At 34.6% G+C, this 22053-nt stretch overlaps 1 protein-coding gene across 7 annotated transcripts; it reads left to right on the forward strand.

Annotated features, from left to right (window-relative positions):
• Positions 1-3850: 3850 nt before the first annotated feature.
• On the forward strand, positions 3851-21162 carry LOC100264041 (probable disease resistance protein At5g66900). 7 transcript variants are annotated; one of them, XM_059738435.1, is made up of 6 exons: positions 3851-4426; positions 17346-18017; positions 18574-18980; positions 19099-19463; positions 19786-19991; positions 20100-21162. In XM_059738435.1, the coding sequence occupies exons 1-6, from the start codon at positions 4357-4359 to the stop codon at positions 20966-20968; spliced, it is 2589 nt and encodes an 862-aa protein (XP_059594418.1). In that variant the 5' UTR covers positions 3851-4356; the 3' UTR covers positions 20969-21162. The 7 variants fall into 7 exon arrangements, with proteins under 7 accessions (XP_059594418.1, XP_010647112.1, XP_010647113.1 ...); XM_010648810.3 differs by lacking the exons at positions 17346-18017; positions 18574-18980; positions 19099-19463; positions 19786-19991; positions 20100-21162 and adding exons at positions 5350-6018; positions 6184-6590; positions 6689-7053; positions 7358-7578; positions 7678-8805 and having other exon boundaries at positions 3935-4426; XM_010648811.3 differs by lacking the exons at positions 17346-18017; positions 18574-18980; positions 19099-19463; positions 19786-19991; positions 20100-21162 and adding exons at positions 5350-6018; positions 6184-6590; positions 6689-7053; positions 7367-7578; positions 7678-8805 and having other exon boundaries at positions 3935-4426.
• The last annotated feature ends 891 nt before the right edge of the window (positions 21163-22053 follow it).

Consider the following 22053-nt stretch of genomic DNA (forward strand, 5'->3'; position numbering starts at 1 on the left):
AAAGGAGAATTTTCTTGGCAACCAAACACTTCCAATTTGGATTAGACCTCAAAGGGAGTGAGAAAAATAGTTGTTGGTGTTCTCCACTCCCTAAAATAGAAATATTTATTTAAATAAGTTGAAGTATTCCTGATCCAATGACTGAAGAATGATTCAACAAAAAATAAATTGATCCTACATAAATTTGGATCGATCTTGGAACATGGCACAAAAATACTTATCCAAAAAAATGTTTGCCCAAGTCTCCCAAAGCTTCTTTAAAAGATTTTCATTAATTTGAAAAACTTTGTTGGTTTAATTTCATCCATATCACAACCCCGACTACATACCTTAACCTCTAAACACTTACAATAACTAGTTCAATGAAGGATTTGATAGACCTGGGAGAATACTTAGAAGTTTTCACCTAAAATTGTCAATCTAAGTAAAACAATCACATGTATGTTAAGAGATTTTCATCCTTAAGGTTTATATATTTTCGTTTAGATTTTATTTTATTTGATCCTTTGTGTTACAAAACAATTATTTGTAATGGTCTTATTTCAAAATTAGATAAATGATTGAATAGGAAACATTATTCATTGATGGTTTAATGGTTAGATCATTGTTTGAATCACAATCAAAAGAATATATATAATCTAATTTTTTTTAATAATATTTCATTTTTATATTAGATGTTGTTAAATTAAATGATAAAAATAAAGTAAATGCATTAATATTTTTAATTTTATTAAATAAAACATGTATGATATTTAAGTGTAAAAATATATTTAAGATGAAAGAAAAGTTATAATTTTTAATTTTATCTACATTTCAAAAGTTATATATCTTATTATTTTATAATTTTTAGAAATTAGTTTATTATTTAACTTATATTATTTTCATACTTACCATTATAAAATTAAATGTGAAGGTAAATATTTATGTTTGTTTATATATATAGCGTATGTATGTGTGTGTATTATATTTTATAGCAATATCTAATAAAGTGATCTCATAGTTCAATGGTTCAATTATCTCGTGGCTCGAGTCTTGCTAACGCAAAAAAAAAGAAAAAAAATTCGCACCTTATAAGCAATCTCATGCATAAGATTATGAAATTGATAGGTTGTATAGACACATTACAACAAATATAAGCAGTGGTAGGTTGCTAGCATTATTGGGCCAAAAGGTGCAATTACACATTATCATTTTGGGTCAAATAAGACTTGATTGATTCTTAGAGAACAGACCAATCTGTCTAGTTCGAACAATTTAACACTACTTTAACTCATAAGCTACTCAATTAAGCTAATCGAATTGGATAGGTCAACGGTCTAGTCGTTTCAGTGCAATTTTTAAAACCTTAATATGCACGAATAACTTTTAATCTCTATTTGAGAAAAATAGAATATCATGTTAATTTCATGACTTCTGAATTCAATGGGATGTTGTGGTTCAAACATATTACGATGGTAATGATGCTTCTCGTATTTATAAACTTATTGTTAGGATTATGTGTAAATGAATATAAGAAAGCAAATATAATGGAGGAGCAATTGCATATAAAAGTAGATAGAGATAACGAATAGAAAAATGCAAGCATGGGCCTTTATAGTAGTTTAATGCAACCCAACCTGCATCCACTCTCCTCAAGCTTCAACATTAAGTGTTCCGCTAACAATACTTCCAACCAAAGCCTTCAAGTTTTGCCCTTGGATTGTGGCTTTAAGGGATCCTTTATGACCATAAGCCTTTTAAAACCAAAGTCTCCAAACTATCTCCCTTGGATTATGGTTCCAATGAACCCTCTCAAAAGATACCCTACTCTTGAGTCCTCCAATGATCCTACAATAGATATCCTCACAAGGTATACAAATGAAACATAAATAAGATCCTAGTTAATAGTTTTGGCTTAAATTGGATACAAAAAAACTAGGATTGAGAGGTTTCCTAAGACGAAATGTAAGTTTTGAAGCAAAATGCAATCAAACACATAACTCCTCATTCAATACAAGAAGTTTAGGGCCTTTAAACATGGGTTAGAAGCCTAAACTTGTCGTTGGAAAAATTTGGGGTTGATTGATCATCCAACTAGTTAAATCTTACTACTAGCCATTGAAGAATTGTAGGTGATCATTAGGTCATAGGAGTTTAACCAGTTAATCTACCAATTCAATCCATCCTTGACTAATTGAGGCTCAAACTTAATCAATTAAAATTGCTTTCTAGACCTTAGGAGGACATTTGGCCCCCTTGACGAGTTGAACCATTCCGACTCAACCAATTCCTATATATCTCAATCGATTTGATGAAAATGCAAGTTTTGATATCAAAATGAGGTTGAGAAACAACAATTATTAACTTCCATTTGTTGGGATTTTTAAACAAAATTTCGAAGAAGCTATAATATTATTTAAAAGCACTAACTACAATTTGGAATTAATGGAAATTATACAAAAATAAAATAAAATTAAAACTTGAAAATATGAGAAATTTGAGGAGAATACTAAGAGTGTGAGGTTTGTACCCTCCTAATTTTGTACTTTTGTGAATTTTTTTTTTAAAATTCTACTTGCAATAGCTATAATATTATATAAAAATACTAGTTACACTTAAGATTAATGGAAATTATGCACACAAAAATTAAAACTTAAAAATACTTAAAAATTGAGAAGGGCATGAAAAATGTGAAAATTTTCACTTTTTGGAAATTTTAAAATTCTTTTCCATTTCCAATAATATTATTTAAAAAACTAATCACACTTACAATTGATGAAATTATGCACAAAAATTTAAAATTTGGAAATACTTAAAAATTGGGGAAGCTTCATGCCCTCTAAATTTTGTAATTTTTTTAATTTGATTTTTTTTTTCACTTCAAATGGCTATGATATTATTTATGCACACTAATTACGCTTAACATTGATGGAATTTATGAAAATAAATTAAAAGGTTAAAATACTTAGAAGTTCATTAGGGCATGAAAAATGTGGAGAATCCTCTTTTAATTTTAATTTCCAAAATTTTCAACTTTTTTAATTAATTTTTTTTCCACTTCTAGTAGCTCTAATATTACTTAGGCATCCTAATCACAATGATCATAACTTTTTCACTTGGTACTTTTTATACCCTTCAAATTTTACATGTTTGTCTTATTTAAAAAAAAAAAATTCTTCAAAAAATACTTTCAATATTTCATCCAATATTCTCCATAAAAAATGGAAATTATAATAAAAAAATTTAATAATATAATTTTCGGTTATTATTTGATAGATTACCAATTTAATTTTTTAACAATAAACATTTATTTTAATTTATTTATAAATGATTTTTTTTCACAAAGTCTTAATGTTATAATTTTATACCATATAATTAGTAGCAACTTTGATTTTCTTACACAAAATTTTTATTTTTACAAAACTTTAATTTGTTTACAACTTTTATAAAAGTACTTATTAAATGATATAATTGGATGTTGCAAACATATCTTAAATGTTATGTGCATGGAATTCGTACCATCTGGTTGGAGGTATCAGGTATGGTCATAAAAAGTACATCTGAGTTATGACCCACATGGAAATGTTATGGTAATAAAAACTACATTAAGGGTTTTTTTCCCCAATTTGTTGTAGATGTCAAAAAATAAATAAATAAATAAAATAAAATAAAAAAGCCAGCCATCAACGGCTCCATAGTCTCTCGAGGCATTGTAAGCAGCATTGAGCGTTCACATTAGAGAGAGAAACAAAATATGAGGAAAAACCTTCATAATTTATTCATTTGTCAATGGAGCCTACACAAGTCAATGGATTCCCAAAATTTGGACGAAGAAAAGTGGAAACTTCGTGTGTACCTTCAGGCTCAAGATGCGTCATTTCTGGTCACTCACTCTCCAAAACACGCAAAGAAAAGGGGGGAAAGCAGAGTGTGGTTTCGAAGCTGTTATGTCGCACCGAGTAATGATCTTGTGAGGAAGGGGGTTTGTCACTCTACATTAATATATCGCACCTGCATCTATACTTCATCTATATGCATTCATTTTTGTTTCTCTCCAAACCACAAGTGATTTCATTTGTTAGTTCTGGTGCTCAGGCGCTCAACCGCAGATAGTGAGACACTGCAAGAGACTTCCACTGGCCCTGGAAGTGGTTGGCAGATCACTCCATGGGCAGCCTGTAGAGGTCTGGAGAAGCCGACTGATGAAACTATCTGAAGGTCAATCCGTTGTCGATTCTGAAGCTGATCTGCGTAAATGTCTCCAGAGTAGCTTAGACGCCCTAAATGACGAGGATGTTATGCTGAAGGAGTGTTTTATGGACTTGGGCTCCTTTCCTCAAGACCAGAAAATCCCTGCCACTGCTCTTATAGATAAAGATGGGGTTGATGCCATTGCCAACCTTCAAAAACTCTCCTCCTGGAGTCTGCTTAATCTTGTGGTCACGAGGTACACAGACTTGCTATTTGTATTTAAATTAAATGATCGTTTTTCTTGTAATTAGTTTGTTCACAGAATGGTATCCCATAAATAATCTAATAATTTTGTCTATCAACACTAGCATGGGAGGGCTCCAAGTTCCAACTGCTTTTTTTTTTTTTTTTTTTCAATTTCAAATAAGTTTTAATAAGCACTAATAATTAAAGACAAAGAATTGAATTATTAAGTTGTCTTTTTGAATACTTCTTATTTTTTATTTTTAAAAATAAAAAATGATAATAGCTCCACAAAAAAGGGGAGAATTTTTTTAGACTTAAGACTTCAAAAAAACAATAATTTCAAAAGCTACTTTAAGACTTATAATATTCTATAAAGATGTTACAACTATTTTTTACTTTTATAACAAAAAACGGAGATTTTTTTTATTTTAAAAATAAAAAATAATAGTACTTTCTACATAAAACAGAGGAATTTTTAGAAACATAAAAGATTAAAAAATTCAAGCTATTGAATTTTTTTTTATTATATTAAATTTTAAGGTTTGGAAGGGTAATTTTTAAAGGTATATATGGTAAGTTTTTGTATAAAAATTCCTTCTTTTTATTTAAAAAAATAAAAACAGAAAATGGAAATAAGAAGATAAAGGCAAACTACAGCGTTTGCCTTCTCGTTTCTCAAGTCGACGTAAAGTCAATCACAGCAGATACCCGAAATTTCCATGAAGTACAGTGGAAACTCCTTGGCTACCTTCAAGTTCCAGAGCTCACTAGCCAAAACACAGTAGGAGAAGGGAGAAACCAACGTCTGATTTCGAATCTATATGTTGTAATATTGTTTTGTTTTGAGGGGAATTTAAAACTAGGACTCAGATTGGCTCTTATTTTCTATTCAAGTATCTTGATTTCTTTTCTGTTTCCTACAACTTTTCTCAGCTAGCAAACACAAAACTCCTTATTTTGGGGGTTGTGGTGAGGAGATACTGATGTCTGCGGAGCTTGTTGGAGGGTCTGCTTTGGGAGCAGGATTTGGGAAGTTGATCACGGCGGTTCTAGATGCACGGAAGAAGATAACTCAGTTCGACTCCAGCCTCAAAAAACTCGAAGAGAGACTCAATTCCATAACTCCAAGTATCGTAGAGGTGAAAAAGTTCATGGACCAGTCGAATCATCCAAGGGTGGAATTGGAGAAGTTAATCCAAATCTTAAAAGATGGGGAGAAGCTAATCCACAAGTGCTCCGAGGTCTCTAGTTGCGACTACTTCAATAATTGGAGGTACGCCAATAAAATTAAGGCCTTGGATGGCTCAATTGAAAAAAATTTTCAGGTGGAAATGCAAGTCATACAACTTTGGAGCACCACGGTCCTGCCCAAATCAAATAGATTGAGTTTGAGTAACAGAGGGGTTTCCGATAACTATGAAAGTTTGGGTTCCTGTGAGGCTACTGATCCGCCGGCTTTTATGGTGGGACTAGATGTGCCTCTCAAAGAATTGAAGAGGCGGCTGTTTACGGATGGGGAATCAAGGATTGTGGTGTCGGCTCCTGGAGGATGTGGGAAAACCACTTTGGCTAAAAGGCTTTGTCACGACCAACAAGTCAAGGGTATTCCTACAAAATCTTGCTTTCTTTTCTTTCCCTTCATGTTAGTAAACCAAATATGAAATATTCCATGGTATACAAGTGAAATTCATCCAAAAATCTTTTTTGGTCTAATGAAATATTGTATGAACTCATTGCTAAATCACTTCTTTCTACCATTTTGAACAGAATATTTTACGGACATTTGCTATGTCACGGTATCAAAAACATGCGACCTAATTGGCATCATCAAGAAACTATTTTGGCATAATGCTGAACGAGTGCAGGGGTTTCAAAGTGAGGAAGATGCAGTCAACCAATTGGAACTAATGCTGAAGAGGAAAGTAGAATCTGGTCGTATACTGTTGGTCCTAGATGACGTTTGGTCTGGGTCGAAATCTGTCCCAGACAAGTTTAAGTTCCAAATATCGAAATTCAAGGTTCTGGTTACATCTAGAAATGAATTTCCAGGATTTGGTTCTACATATAACTTGAAATTGTTGAGTGAAGAAGATGCCAAGACTCTTTTTTGTCACTCAGCAATCCCTGAGGATGGGAGCCGTTCTTCCATGCCCAGTGAAGAACTTGTGAATGGGGTGGTTTCTCACCCTACATTAATTTATCACACCTGCATTCCTTTTTGTTTCCCTGCAAACCAGAACTAATTTTATTTGGTGCTGGTGCTGAACTGCAGATAGTGAGGCGCTGCAAGGGATTTCCACTGGCCCTGGAAGTGGTTGGCAGATCCCTCCATGAGCAGCCTGTAGAGATCTGGAGAAGCACACTGATGAAATTATCTGAAGGTGAATCCATTGTCAATTCTGAAGATGAACTGCGTAATTGTCTTCAAAGTAGCTTAGATGCCCTTGATGACAAGGATATTATGCTGAAGGAGTGTTTTATGGACTTGGGTTCATTTCCTGAAGACCAAAAAATCCCTGCCACTGCTCTTATAGATATGTGGGCGGAATTGCACAATCTAGATAAAGGCGGCATTTATGCCATTTCCAACCTTCACAAACTCTGCTCTCGGAATCTGCTTAATCTTGTGGTCACAAGGTACACAGGCTTGCTATTTGTCTTTAAAGCAGTAACTTTTTGTCTTTTTTGTCTTTATAATCTTATAATTTAGTCTACATTTTATGCAATTAGTAATGTTCTATTACAATCGCTATAGAGAAAAGAAATCTATTAACGCTAGCATTGAAGGGGGATTCCAACTCCTGCTAATTTCTGCAATTTTTACCCCATTTGTTTTGGAGATGGTCAAATCACATGAGCACAAAAATAAAATAAGACTTATATTTCTTGATTTGCAATTATATTCTTCAATCCATAGTATCACTCTAACCAATTTCTGTAGGTCCTCCAGGAATGATGCAAATGAGATTGATTGGTGCTACAATGATGCCTTTGTCATGCAGCATGATCTTCTCAGGGATCTAGCCATTTATCAGAGCGAACAGGAGCCCATAGAAAAGAGGAAAAGACTAATAGTGGACTTGACAGGAAACAGACTCCCCGAGTGGTGGACTAAAGAGAAGCAACCCCGATCAAGTGCTCGTCTTGTGTCCATCTCCACAGGTCCCCCTCTTATCTCTTTCTATTTCTCATTATTGGAATCTAATATTTCATACGGTATTTGGCATTACTTCTTTCCCTACCTTCTGACACTTTATATAGGATATTCTGTAGATGAAATGTTCTCCTCAAGCTGGTGTAGCATGCAACTTCCTGAAGCTGAGGCTCTAATACTGAACTTTAATCAGACAGAAAAGAAATACGAATTGTCAGAGTTCATGAAGCAAATGGATGAACTGAAGGTTCTAGTAGTAACAAATTATGGTTTCTGCACGGCTGAATTGACTAATTTTTCAGTACTTGGTTCCTTATCCAATCTAAAGAGAATCAGGTTAGAGAAAGTTTCAATTCCAACACTATGCAAAACCAGTATAGAATTGAAGAATCTGGAGAAGCTATCCTTAGTTATGTGTCATAAGATTGGTCTGGCTTTTGCAAGTAGTACCATCCAGATTCCAGAAATGTTACCCAACCTTAGGGAAATCAACATTGATTACTGTAATGACTTGGTGGAATTACCAGAAGGGTTTTGTGATTTAATCCAACTGAATAAGCTGGGCATCAGCAACTGCCATAAGCTGTCTTCACTGCCGGAAGGAATAGGGAAGCTTACAAATCTGGAAGTGCTAAGGGTTAGTTCCTGTACATTGGTGTCAAAATTGCCAGACTCAATGGGAAGCCTCCACAAGTTGAGGGTTCTTGATATAACTGGTTGTTTACTAATAAGGAAAATGCCGAAACAAATAGGCGAGTTGCGCAGTCTAAGAGAGTTCCACATGAGAAGGTGCCAGTGTTTGTGCGAGCTGCCATTATCAGTGACGGATCTCGTGGATTTGAAGAGGGTAATCTGCGATGAAGAGACTGCCCAGCTGTGGGAATGTTTTACGCACTTGCTCCCCGATCTCACTCTATTAGTGCCTGAAGAAATTATCAACTTGAATTGGCTTTAAAATACTGGTTGTTGAGATATTAGGAATGTTTTTCTTATATCATTCTTTCCTTGTATCATTTAGTGTTGAGATATTCGAAATGTTTAGATATTAGGAAAGTTGAGATATTAAGAATATTGAGATATTAGGAAAGTTGAGATATTAGGATATTAGTTGTTATTTCCTTATATCATTCTTTCATTGTATCATTCTTTCTCATTCTTAGAATGGTGATTACCCTCTATATATACTCTGTACATGAACAAATGAAAGAAAGAATGAAAAAACTACCATTTATCAATTTGAAGATGGTATCAGAGCCATGGAATTGAAATCCTGGATATTTTGTCGCTATGGTAGTCCGACAACAGTCAACCATCCTAAGACAAGCCCTAATATTAATAAGTCAACCTTCAAATGCACTCACTGCAATAAGACTGATCCCACCAGTTTGGATATCCCACAATTTCAAAGCAATGACTCTTGGTATGACCAGGAAAACAATGAGGAACCAAGGGTTTGAACCATGGACCTTTAGATCATGTTTAGGCTATCACCACTTTGTTATTAATGATAATAATCGTAATCAACGGAAGAAGGATTCCAAGAAAACCTCGACTGCAACTGTTGCCGAAATAAAAACAAAAGCTAATGTTGCTAAGAAAGCCTCTGCATTGGTAGCCGCTACAGATTATGGTGGTAAGTTTCTAAATACTTTTACACCTATTATTAATAGTGCATGGATAATTGATTCTGGTGCTATAGATCATATGACTTTTGATTCCAGACAAGTTTCACCCCTTAGACCTTCTTCACAAAAAATTGTTTTCACAGCTAATGGTAACACAACCCCAGTCATTGGGGAAGGAACCTTAACCCTTACTGATACTTTGAATTTGGATTCTGTTTTAGTTGTTCCATCTCTAGATTACAATCTTTGTCAGTTTCTCAAATCACTACAGTCTTATATTGTATTATCATTTTTTGGCCTGAATTTTGTGTGATTAAGGACATCCAAACAAAATAGACCATTGGTTGTGGTATTAAGTAGGGAAAACTCTATTACTTGGACTTGCAGTTAAAAGATTTAAATAAGTTGCAACAAGCCTAGATGGCAGATGGATCTGATGAGGAGAAAAAAAAGTCTGAAATTTGGTTGTGGCATCGACGTCTGGGACATGCTTCCTTTGGTTATTTAAAAAAATTGTTTTCTAATTTGTTTGCAAAGAGTGATATTTTTTGTTTCCGTTGTGATATTTGTGAATTAGCTAAAAGTCATCGTGCTTCGTTTCCGTTAATTTTGAATAAAAGTCTGCTTCCTTTTATAGTTATACATTCTGATGTTTGGGGCTCATCCAAAGTCCCAACTTTGAGTGGCTCACGTTGGTTTGTTACTTTTATTGATGATTGTATCATAATGACATGGTTATGCTTGATGAAAACCAAAGATGAAGTGAACTTGTTGTTTCAAAAAATTCATAAAATGATTGAAACTCGGTACAATGCAAATGTTCGGGTTTTACGTAGTGATAATGGTGGAGAATATTAGAGTTCTGATCTTCAAAAGTATTTGGAAGAACATGACATCATTCATTAGACTACTTGTTCTAATACACCCCAGCAAAATGGAGTCGCTAAACGGAAAAATCGGCACTTGTTAGAGGTTGTTCGTGCTTCCTTGATAGCATCAAAAATATCGATATCTTATTGGGGAGAAGCAATCACATCTGCCACATACTTGATCAATCGGGTATCTTCTAGCTCAATTAACTTCCAAACACCTCTTCAAGCTCTTACTAATGTCGTAGTTGTCCCAACCGTCCCAAATCTACCTCCTCGTGTTTTTGGTTGCATGGCATTTGTGCATCTACACAAACACCAACGCACCAAGTTAACTTCTCATGCATTACAATGTGTGTTTGTTGGATATGCATTGCACAAAAAGGGATATCGATGTTACCATCCTCCAACTCAACGAATGTTTATTACAATGGATGTGGTGTTTCATGAAGATTTGATGTATTTTTCATCTAAGTCTGAACTTCAAGGGAAGTACCATAAGGAAATTCAGACTCTCGATTATGATTATCATATCTTTGAGGAGGATGAATCTAGACAATCTAAACTAGTGAACCAGGAAGCGGGTGAGTTGGATATGAGTGGTCAACAATTTGGGTCTGAAGATGTCTTCACTGAAATACCAAACCAATCGTCGTCTGCTGAGGGTGTTCTTAATTTGGAACCTGATCCATTCATGAAACGGTTACCACACCGTCATAATAGAGGTATTCCTAAACCCACATATGAACCTGAATTTTCTACCAAAGTCAAATATCCCATGAATAATTATGTGTCTAACCATCGTTTGTCTGAATCAAATAAGTCCTTTGTAAATCAATTATCTACTGTGGCTATTCCTAACAATGTGCAAGAAGCCTTAGCTGATCCAAAGTGGAAAGCAGTCATGAATGAAGAGATGAAATCATTGCAGAATAATGAAACATGAGAACTCGTAGAATGTCCACCACAAAAGAAGCCAGTTGGGTGTTGTTGGATCTATACTGTGAAGTATAAGGCAGATGGTAGTATTGAACGATTTAAAGTAAGACTGGTAGCAAAAGGGTACACTCAAACTTATGGAATTGACTACACAGAGACATTTTCACCTGTAACTAAGATCAACACAGTTCGAGTATTACTGTCTTTAGCTGCAAACCTAGATTAGCCATTACAACAGTTCGATGTGAAAAATGTCTTTCTGCATGGCGAGTTATCTGAAGAAGTATATATGGATCTTCCACCAAGATGCATGGTGTCAGAAAAACAATGTCAGAAGGTGTGCAAATTGAAGAAGTCATTGTATGGGTTGAAGCAATCCCCGAGAGCATGGTTTGGAAGGTTCACAAAATCAATGAGAGCTTTGGCTATCGTCAAAGTAATTCAGATCACACTTTGTTCCTGAAAAAGCAACATGATAAGATTACGACACTTATTGTATATGTGGATGGCATGGTAGTTACAGGAAATGATCTTGAAGAAAGAAAAGTTTTGCAAAATTATCTATTTAGAGAATTTGAAATGAAAGATCTAAGTTTTCTGAAATACTTTCTTGGGATTGAAGTTTCTCGATCAAGTGAAGGAATTTTTCTGTCTCAAAGAAAGTATGCCTTAAATCTTTTATAGGAGACTGGAATGTCGGGATGTCAACCTGTTAATACACCAATAGAAAAAGGTTTGAAATTGTGTGTTGAGCCTAATCAAGTATCAACCGATAAGGGAAAATACCAGAGACTTGTGGGGAGATTAATGTACTTAGCTCATATAAGACCAGATCTTGCTTATGCATTGAGTGTAGTGAGTCAATACATGCATAATCCTGGAGAGCAACATATGAATGCAGTCATGCGTATTTTGAGGTATTTGAAGAATGCTCCTAGGAGGGGAATTTTGTTCGCTAAAAATATTGATCATCAAAGTATAGAAGTATATATTGATGTTGATTAGGCCGGTGCAGTGGATGATAGACGATCTACATCTGGTTACTTTACCTTTGTAGGTGGTTATCTTGTGACATGGAAAAGTAAGAAGTAGAATGTCGTCGCTTGTTCAAGTGCAGAAGCGGAATTTAGAGGTATGACTCTAGGACTTTGTGAGGCATTATGGCTAAGACTCCTCTTACAGGATTTAGGTTACCTATCTAGGCAACCAATCTGATTGTTTTGTGACAATAAAGCTGCATGTGACATTGCTCATAATCCAGTACAACATGATCGTACAAAGCATGTCGAGGTGGATAAATTCTTCACTAAGGAAAAGTTGGATGATAAGATTGTGGAATTGCCTAAGATTCGATCAGAAGATCAATTGGCCGATATCCTCACCAAAACTGTCTCAAGTCAAGTGTTCTCAAAATTTTTAGATAAGTTGGGCATGTGTGACATCTATGTACCAACTTGAGGGGGAGTGTTGAGATATTAGGAATGTTTTCCTTATATCATTCTTTCCTTGTATCATTTAGTGTTGAGATATTAGGAATGTTTAGATATTAGGAAAGTTGAGATATTAGAAATATTGAGATATTAGGAAAGTTGAGATATTAGGATATTAGTTGTTATTTCCTTATATCATTCTTTCTTTGTATCATTCTTTCCCATTCTTAGTATATACTCTGTACATGAACGAATGAAAGAATGAATGAAAAAACTACCATTTATCAATTTGAAGACTGGTTTCTGAAAAACTTTCATCCTTCAAAGTTGTAGAACGGACGCCTAATTATATTCAAACAATGTGGACTTGTAAAATGGGAAGCAGTTCTATTCGACGTGTGAAATCTAGTGATGATTACAAGAAGCTGTGGTGCCATAATTCATCGGCTATTTGTCATATTTGGTTCGGGCTTCAATCAAGGAATGCATTTTCCTGCACCCCATCCTCAATGCCAACTTTGGTTGGCATTAAGGGAAATTTCGTGTGAACTTTTTTCACACAAAAACTGAATCCAGTTGGAGGTTAGTTTAAAATGGGACTTGATACTGATTCGGGTTGGCCAAGGCACAGGCTCGTATCAACCTATGAAGTTCATCGACCACAAAGATCGAAAATGGATTCGGTTGCATTTCTTAACCTGGAAATTCCTATTCTAGCAAGGCATATCAAAACTGGCGGTTGACAGGTGTGAACAATGTTGCGGATGAATCTTCACTATGGATTATACCTAAAACATTATTTAGAATTTTTTGTTTTTATTTTTTTATATCAATTCTTTTTTATAGTGAGACTAAATCACATGTAAGAATTTACAATCTTAAATATCCTTTACTTCTAATAAAATCAAAGCTGGAAATTACCAAACTATTTCAAGGAATATACAATGAAACTTTAGCTCAAATTCTTTATAAATATACTCATTAAATTATGGTAATTTTTTTTAGTAAAGATAAATATATAGAAAATTAGCTAATGAAAAGATAGAAAGAATAAAGTAACGCCACCAAGATTTAATGGAAAAAAATATCAATAGAGATAAAAAATCATTGGTCCACAAGTAATCAAGAGCATTTATTATGAAGAAAAACTTAGTATAAAGTTTTACCTAATTCAAGTCTACAAATCCTTTTCGGACTACTTGATGAACATCTTTCAACTTCAACTTCAAACATTTTTCTTCTTAAACACACTTGGACTTCACATCACAACTCGATCTTAGTTTTTTCTTGAATTCACACAAAAAGAAAATATGGTTTTATTCAAACCCAAATCAACAAGAACAAAAGAGATGAATGGAAAAAATTAATTGACCATTTTTCAAAAAACTTAATCAAAACTCTAATTTAGAAATCGAAGTAAGGAAGATTTTCTTGGCAACCAAACACTTCCAATTTGGATTGAAGAGAAAGAGTGAGAGGGCACTCAAAGAGAGTGAGAAAAACGGTTATTGGTATTCTTCACACCTTAAAATAGAAACATTTGTTTAAATAAGTTGAAGAATCATTGATCTAGTAACTGAAAAATGATTCAACAACAAATAAATTGATCCTACATAAATTTGGATCAATCTTGGAACATGGCACAAAAATACTTAGCCAAAAAAATGTTTGTCCAAGTCTTCCAAAACCATTTTTAAAAGATTTTCATTAATTTGAAATTTTTGGTTAATTTAATTTCATCCATATCACAACCTCAACTACATATCTTAACCTAAAAACACTTACAATAAGTAGTTCGCGAAAGGATTTAATAGACCCAAGTTGGGAGAATACTTAGAAGTTTTTGCCCTAAAATTGCCAACCTAAGTAAAACACTCTCGAGTATGTTTAGAGATTTTCATCCTTATGATTTTTATATTATCTTTTAGATTAAATTTTATTTGATCTTTTGTGTTACGAAATAATTATTTGTAACGGTCATATTTCAAATTCATATCAATGATTGAACTAGAAACATTATTCATTGATGGTTTAATGGTTAGATCAATGTAGGAAAATTATAATTTTTAATTTTATCTATATTTCAAAAGTTATATATCTTATTATTTTATAATTTTTTAAAAATATATTATATTATTTAACTTATATTATTGTCATACTTATCATTATAAAATTAAATGTGAAGGTAAATATTTATGTTTGTTTATATGTATAAGTTATATATATAATAACTTATACTTATGATTGAGCCACATGTATGTATGTGTGTATTATTTTATAGCAATAACTAATAAAGTGATCTCATAGCTTAATGATTCAATTATTTTGTGGTCCCGAGTTTTCCTAAAGCAAAAATTCTTTTTTTGCACCTTATAAGCAATCCCATGTATGAGAATATGAAGCTAAAAGGTTGTACAAACACATCACAACAAATACAAACCTAACTAGTTGGCGCAATGGTAGGTTGCTAGCATTATTGGACCAAAAGTTGCAACTACCCATTACCATTTTGGGTCAAATAAACTTGTTGATTCTTAGAGAACTGACCAATCTGCCCAGTTCAAACAATTCAACAGCAGTCTAATTCATAAGCTATTCAACTAAGCCAATCGAATTGGAGAGGTCAATAGTCTAGTCTATTCAGTGCAGTTTTCAAAACCTTAATATGCACAAATAACTTTTAATAAACTTGTGATCCTTCTTCTTTACTTGAGAAAAAGAGAATGTCATGTTGATTTCATGACTTCTGATTTCAATGACTTCAAATGATAGTGTCATTTTTCTCTAGCTTTCTATAACTCATGTTATTTGGGATGTTGTGGTTCAAACATACTATGATGGAATGATGTTTCTCATATTTCTAAACTTATGGTTAGGGCTATGTATTAATTAATGTAAGGTGATCATCTAAGAGGGTGGACGAACTAGGTGATGGTCTCTTTTTATAGTTTTAATAAATAAGAACTAGGATGAATGCAAGAGACAATTTAATTACTAAGAAAGCAAATATAATGGAAGAGCAATTACATATAGAAGTAAATAGAGATAACGAACAGAGAAATGCAAGCATGAACTTTTATAGTAGCTTAATGCAATCTTACATCCACTCACTTCAAACTTCAACATTAAGAGTTCCACTAACAATACTTCCAACCCAAGCCTTCAAGCTTTGCCCTTGGATTGTGGTTTCAAGGGATCCTTTACGACCATAAGACTTTTAAAACCAAAGTCTCCAAACTATATCCCTTAGATTATGATATCATTCTAATGAACCCTCTAAAAAGATACCATACTCTTGAGTCCCCTAGTGATCTTACTTTGAAATTCTCACAAGATATATAAATGAAACATAATAAGATCGTAGTTTGTAGTTTTGGCTTAAATTGATGCAAAGAAACTATAACTAAGAGGTGCCCTAAGTTGAAATGTAAGTTTTGAAGCAAAATGCACTCAAACACATAGCTTCTCATCAATATAAGAAGTTTAGAGCCTTTAAACAATAGTTAAAAGCCTAAACTTGTTGTTGGAAAATTTGGGGCCAACTGATCATTCAACTAGTCAAATTTGCTACTAGCCGCTAGGGAATTGTAGGTGATTGTTAGGCCATAGGAGCTCCACCAATTGCTCTATCAATTCAATCAATCCTTGACCGGTCTAGACTCTAACTCAATAAGTTCAATCTGCCTTTTAGACCGTCATAAGACATTTGGCCCCCTCAATGAGTTGAACCATTCCAACCTAGTTCCCATATATCTCAATCAATTTGAAGAAAATATGCAAGGTTCAATGTCGAAATGAGTTTAGGAAATAACAAATATTAACTTCCATTTTTTGGAATTTAAAAAAAAAAAATCCACTTCCAATAGCTATAATACTATTTAAAAGCACTAATTACATTTGGAATTGTTGGAAATAATGCAAAAAAAAAAAAAAAAAAAACCCTTAAAACTTGAAAATATGGAGAAATAAAAAATAAGGAGGATACTAAGAATGTGAGATATGTACCCTCCAACTTTTGTGAATTTTTTTTTTTTTAATTCTACTTGAATAGATATAATATTATTTAAAATACTAGTTACACTTAAGATTAATGGAAATTATGCATAAAAAAATTAAAACTTGAAAATACTTAAAATTTGAGAAAGGTACAAAAAATGTGAAATTTCCCATTTTTTGGAAATTTTAATTTTTTTTTCCATTTCGAATAGCTTTGATATTATTTATAAACACTAATTACCCTTAGGATTGCTGAAACTATGCACACAAAAGAAAAATAATAATTGGAAATACTAAAAAATTCGGGAAGCTTTGTGCCTTCTAATTTTTGTAAATTTTTTAATTCTAATTTTTTTTCAATAGCTATGATATTATTTATGCACACTAATTACACCATGGATGGAATTTATGAAAATAAATTAAAAGGTTAAAATACTTAAAATTTCGAGAGGGTAAATGTGGGAAATCCCTTTTTAATTTTAATTATCAATTTTTCCACCTTTTTAATTTTTTTTTCCACTTCTAATGGCACTAATATTACTTAGGCATTACACATTTTTCATATTCTCCCCATATTTTTTATACCTTCAAAATGTTACATGTTGATCTTTTTTCGATGGAACCTGCACAAGTCAATGTACTCCCAAAATTTGGACGAAGACGCGTCATTTCTGGAAGCTTCGTGTTTACCTTCTAGTCCAAGACGCGTCATTTCTGGTCTTTATAAATCCTAGCTGCAGATCACTCACTGGCCAAAACACGCTAAGAAAAGGGAGGAAAGCAGAGTGTGGTTTCGAATCTAGATGTTGTAAGATGTATTTTTTCTTTTTAGGGGAATTAAAATCCAGGCTCAGATTGAATCCTGTTTTCTGACCAGTTATCTCGATTTCTTTTCTGTTTCCTACGACTTTCTTAGCTAGCAAACACAAAACTCCTTCTGATTTTGGGGGTTGTGGTGAGGAGATATCGATGGCTTTGGCGCTTGTTGGAGGGGCTGCTCTGGGAGCAGCATTTCAGGGTTTGCTAACGGCGGTCATAAAAGTAAGTAAAAAGTTTGCCGGGTTCCACTCCATCCTCAAAAAACTCGAAGCCACACTCGAACGCATAAAGCCATATATCCAAGAGATGGAAAGGTTGAACGACGAGTTGGATCGTCCAAGGAAGGAAATGGAGAAGTTCATCCAAATCTTACAAGATGGAGAGAAGCTAATCCAAGACTGCTCTAGCTGCTACTACCACCAGAGGATAGGGTACGCCAATAAAATTAAAGCCCTCGATGCCTCTCTTCTTAGATTGTTTCAGGTGGATGTGCACGCCCAAGTCAGTAGGGACGTCAAGGAGATTCTGGCCATTCTCAAATCAAATGGATGCAATTGGAATTACAGAGGGGTTTCCGATGAACATGAAAACTTGGGTTCCTGCAACGCTCCTGGTCCACCGGAATTTATGGTGGGATTAGATGTGCCTCTCAAAGAATTGAAGCGGTGGCTATGTGAGGATGGGGAATCAAGGATTGTGATCAAGGCTCTTGGAGGATGTGGGAAAACCACTTTGGCTAAAGAGCTTTGTCACGACAATCAAGTCAGAGGTATTCATACAAAATCTTTTTTTTTTTTTAATATACTTTTAGATTGCTTCATTTATTTCCTTTTTTTTTTAATCTTCTACTTAATTTTAATTTTTTTATTTTTTATTTTTATAATTGAACGCTTAATTTTTTAAAAAAAAATTATACTTATATAATAATATAAAATATATTATAATAAAAAATAAAGAAATTTAAAATTTATTTCGAGCCAACCTTTTTATCTTTTTTGTTAATTTCTTTTAAAACTATAATAAATAAAATTTAAAGATAATATAGTGATTAATATTATATAAAATTTATAAATATCAAACTTAATATCTTAAAAAATTTAATGATCAATTATAACAATGAATATAAAATTAATACATAAAAGCTTTAGAAATTTAGAAAATAAGATATGGTTATTAATTGTAAAAGATTGAAAAATTCACCCCTTATCCTAAAATTTTGGGAAGTATAAGATCTGACACAACCTAGACATTGTTCCGCACCCAAACCCATGTAACATATGAAATCAACTCATTGCTAAATCACTTCATTCTCCTATTTTGAACAGAATATTTTAAGCACATTTTGTATGCCACGGTGTCAAGATCGCCCAACCTAATTGCCATCATTACGAAACTATTTTGGGACGAGGATGAACGAGTGCCAAAGTTTCAAAATGAGGAAGATGCAGCCAATCAAATGGAACTGAAACTGAAGAAGAAAGAAGAATCCGGTGATGTACTGTTGGTCCTAGATGATGTTTGGCGTGGATCAGAATCCCTCTTAGCCAAGTTCAAGTTCCGGACATCAAAATCCAAGGTCGTCGTTACATCAAGAAATGACTTTCCAGAATTTGGGTCTACATATGACTTGAAATCGTTGAATGACGACGATGCCATGGCTCTTTTTCGTCACTCAGCAATCCCCCAGAATGGAAGCTGTTATTTCACACCGAGTAATGATCTTGTGAAGAAGGTGGTTTGTCACTCTACATTAATATATCGCACCTGCACGTATACTTCATCTATATGCACTCATTTTTTTTCTCTCCAAACCACAAGTGATTTCATTTGTTAGTGGTGCTCAACTGCAGATAGTGGGGCACTGCAAGGGACTTCCACTGGCCCTGGAAGTCGTTGGCAGATCACTCCATGGGCGGCCTGTAGAGATCTGGAGAAGCCGACTGAAGAAATTATCCGAAGGTCAATCCGTTGTCGATTCCGAAGCTGATCTGCGTAAATGTCTTCAAAGTAGCATAGACGCCCTAAATGACGAGGATGTTATGCTGAAGGAGTGTTTTATGGACTTGGGCTCCTTTCCTGAAGACCAGAAAATCCCTGCCACTGCTCTTATAGACATGTGGGCGGAATTGTACAACCTAGATAAAGACGGGATTGATGCCATTGCCAACCTTCACGAACTCTCCTCTCGGAGTCTGCTTAATCTTGCGGTCACGAGGTACACAGACTTGCTGTTTGTCTTTAAAATGATCGTTTTTCTTTTAATTAGTTTGTCCTCGTGTTCACAGCAATTACAACCAATGGCATCCTATAGATAATCTTATAATTTTGTCTCTCAGCGTTTATGCAATTAGTAATATCATATTACAGTAACTTGTACAGCATAGGAAGGAGAAGGAAATCTATCAACACTAGCATGGGTGGGGGGGAGTTCCGACTGCTCTTAATTTCCCCAAATTTTACCATTATATTTCTTAATTTGCGATTATATTCTTCAATCCATAATATCACTGAGTAACCAATGTCTGCGGGTTCACCAGGAATGATGCAAGTGAGATTGATGGATGGTACAGCGATGCCATTGTGATGCAGCATGATGATCTCAGGGATCTAGCCATTTACCAGAGCAAACAGGAGCTCATAAAAGAGAGGAAAAGACTATTTGTGGACTTTAGCAAACTCCCCGAGTGGTGGACTGAAGAAGAGCAACCCCAATCAAGTGCTCGCCTTGTGTCCATCTCTACAGGTCCCCTCTCTCCCTCTCTTTCTATGTCTCACAATGGGGATCTAATAAGTAGTATTTGGTATTACTTCTTTCCTCTACCTTCTGATACCTGATAGGATACTTTTGCAGGTGAAATGTTTTCCTCAAGCCAGGGCGACCTGCAAATTCCTGAAACCGAGGTTCGCTGGTGCAACATGCAAATTCCTGACCCTGAGGTTCTAATACTGAACTTTAATCAGACACAGAAAAAATACAAATTGCCTGAGTTCATTAAGCAAATGGATAAACTGAAGGTTCTAATAGTAACAAATTATGGTATCGCAGTTGAACTGACTAATTTTTCAGTACTCGGCTCCTTATCCAATCTAAAGAGAATCAGGTTAGAGAAAGTTTCAATTCCAACACTGTGCAACACCAGTATGGGATTGAAGAATTTGGAGAAGATATCCTTAGTCATGTGTTATAAGATTGGTCAGGCTTTTGCAAGTAGTACCATCCAGATTACAGAAATGTTAGCAAACCTTAGGGAAATCAACATTGACTACTGTAATGACTTGGTGGAATTACCAGAGGGGTTTTGTGATTTAGTCCGACTGAATAAGCTGAGCATCAGCAACTGCCCTAAGCTGTCTGCACTGCCGGAAGGAATAGGGAAGCTTGCAAATCTGGAAGTGCTAAGGCTTCGTGCCTGTGCACGGGTGTCAAAATTGCCAGACTCAATCGGAAGCCTCCACAAGTTGAGCTTTCTTGATATAACTGGTTGTGTACGACTGTCGGAAATGCCGAACCGAATAGGCGGGTTGCGTGATCTAAGAGAGTTCCACATGAGAAGGTGCCCTGGTTTGTGCGAGCTGCCATCATCAGTGAAGGATCTCGTGGATTTGGAGAGTGTAATATGCGATGAAAGTACTGTCCTGCTGTGGGAATCTTTTAAGCACTTCCTCCCCAATCTCACCCTATCAGTGCGTGAAGAAAGTATCAACTGGCATTTGCTATAAAATCCTAGTTTCTCGAAAAAAATTTCTCCTCAACAGACGAGGGATTGCAAAATGGAAGCAGCTGTACATGTAAGCATTGGATTTTTCGTTTCTTTTCTTTTTTTTTTATTCTTATTTATCATTTGCTTGATCCGTAATGTTAACTTTCATACATATAATTTAAAGATCTTCCAGTGAGCCTTTTCATGTTCTAAGTCCTACTCTCTTTTATGCATTCCTTAATAATGATGGGTATGAAAAATGTTTTTAAAATTATTTGTGACACCACCTCTGCTTCAACAGTGAAATCTAAAGAGTAAGGATAAAAATTGAGGGTACAGGCATCATAATTCACCCACTATTGGTCATATTCATATTTGAGTTAGGCTAAGATCAAGGAATACATTTTCCCGATCCCGTCCGCGGTGCCAGATTTGGTCACATTAACAGAAATTTAGTTTTAGCATTTTTCACACTAGAACTGAATCCAGCTGGCCCATATTTTAAAATGATTAGGGTTGGCCAAAGTACAGGCTTGTGTTGACCGATGAAGTTCTTCCACCAAAAAATCGAAAATGGAGTCAGCTGCAGTTCGTAACAATCTGGAAATTCCTATTACAGCAAGGCGTATCAGAACCAGCAACATCACTTCTCTATCCCAAACAAGAGAAATGGAAATAGCAGGATTTCTCCAAACAACAAATCTCTACCTGAAGCAAAACTTTAAAACAGGTGGGTCCTGCAAGAGGACAGCACACTTTCTCCTGCAGTTGATGAGCTCACTTTGTCTTGGCACCATAACAAGGAGGGACCAGCATGCATAGAGCCTAGTATTACAAGTAGCCCAATCTGCACCTTTGACAGACAACATAAATTCAAACATGTAATGGGTTAGAGCTATTCCAATATTTGCCAGCTCTATTTTCTCATCAAAAGATCTTGGTTCTTAGACCTCGCCCTCCACATGGAAGAACAAAGCCAACCAGATGTGATTGAGCTAATGCTCGTCTGGTGCTCAGCAAAAGTAAAAACCATATCTCAAGAACATACTTCAGAGCTTAGAACACAACTAACATAGAATAAATGAAGGGACTAGACTGCCGAAC

Source organism: Vitis vinifera, chromosome 7, assembly GCF_030704535.1.
Source record: "Vitis vinifera cultivar Pinot Noir 40024 chromosome 7, ASM3070453v1".
Taxonomy (NCBI): Eukaryota; Viridiplantae; Streptophyta; class Magnoliopsida; order Vitales; family Vitaceae; genus Vitis; species Vitis vinifera.

Bases quoted from the DNA above. Each gene is read 5' to 3' on its own strand.
- LOC100264041 (XM_059738435.1), top strand. From the start codon at position 4,357: ATGGGGTTGATGCCATTGCCAACCTTCAAAAACTCTCCTCCTGGAGTC. The intron at 18,981-19,098 runs GTGGTTTGTCAC...GCTCAACTGCAG, and splicing joins GTAATGATCTTGTGAAGAAG to ATAGTGGGGCACTGCAAGGG. The intron at 19,992-20,099 runs GTCCCCTCTCTC...ATACTTTTGCAG, and splicing joins CCTTGTGTCCATCTCTACAG to GTGAAATGTTTTCCTCAAGC.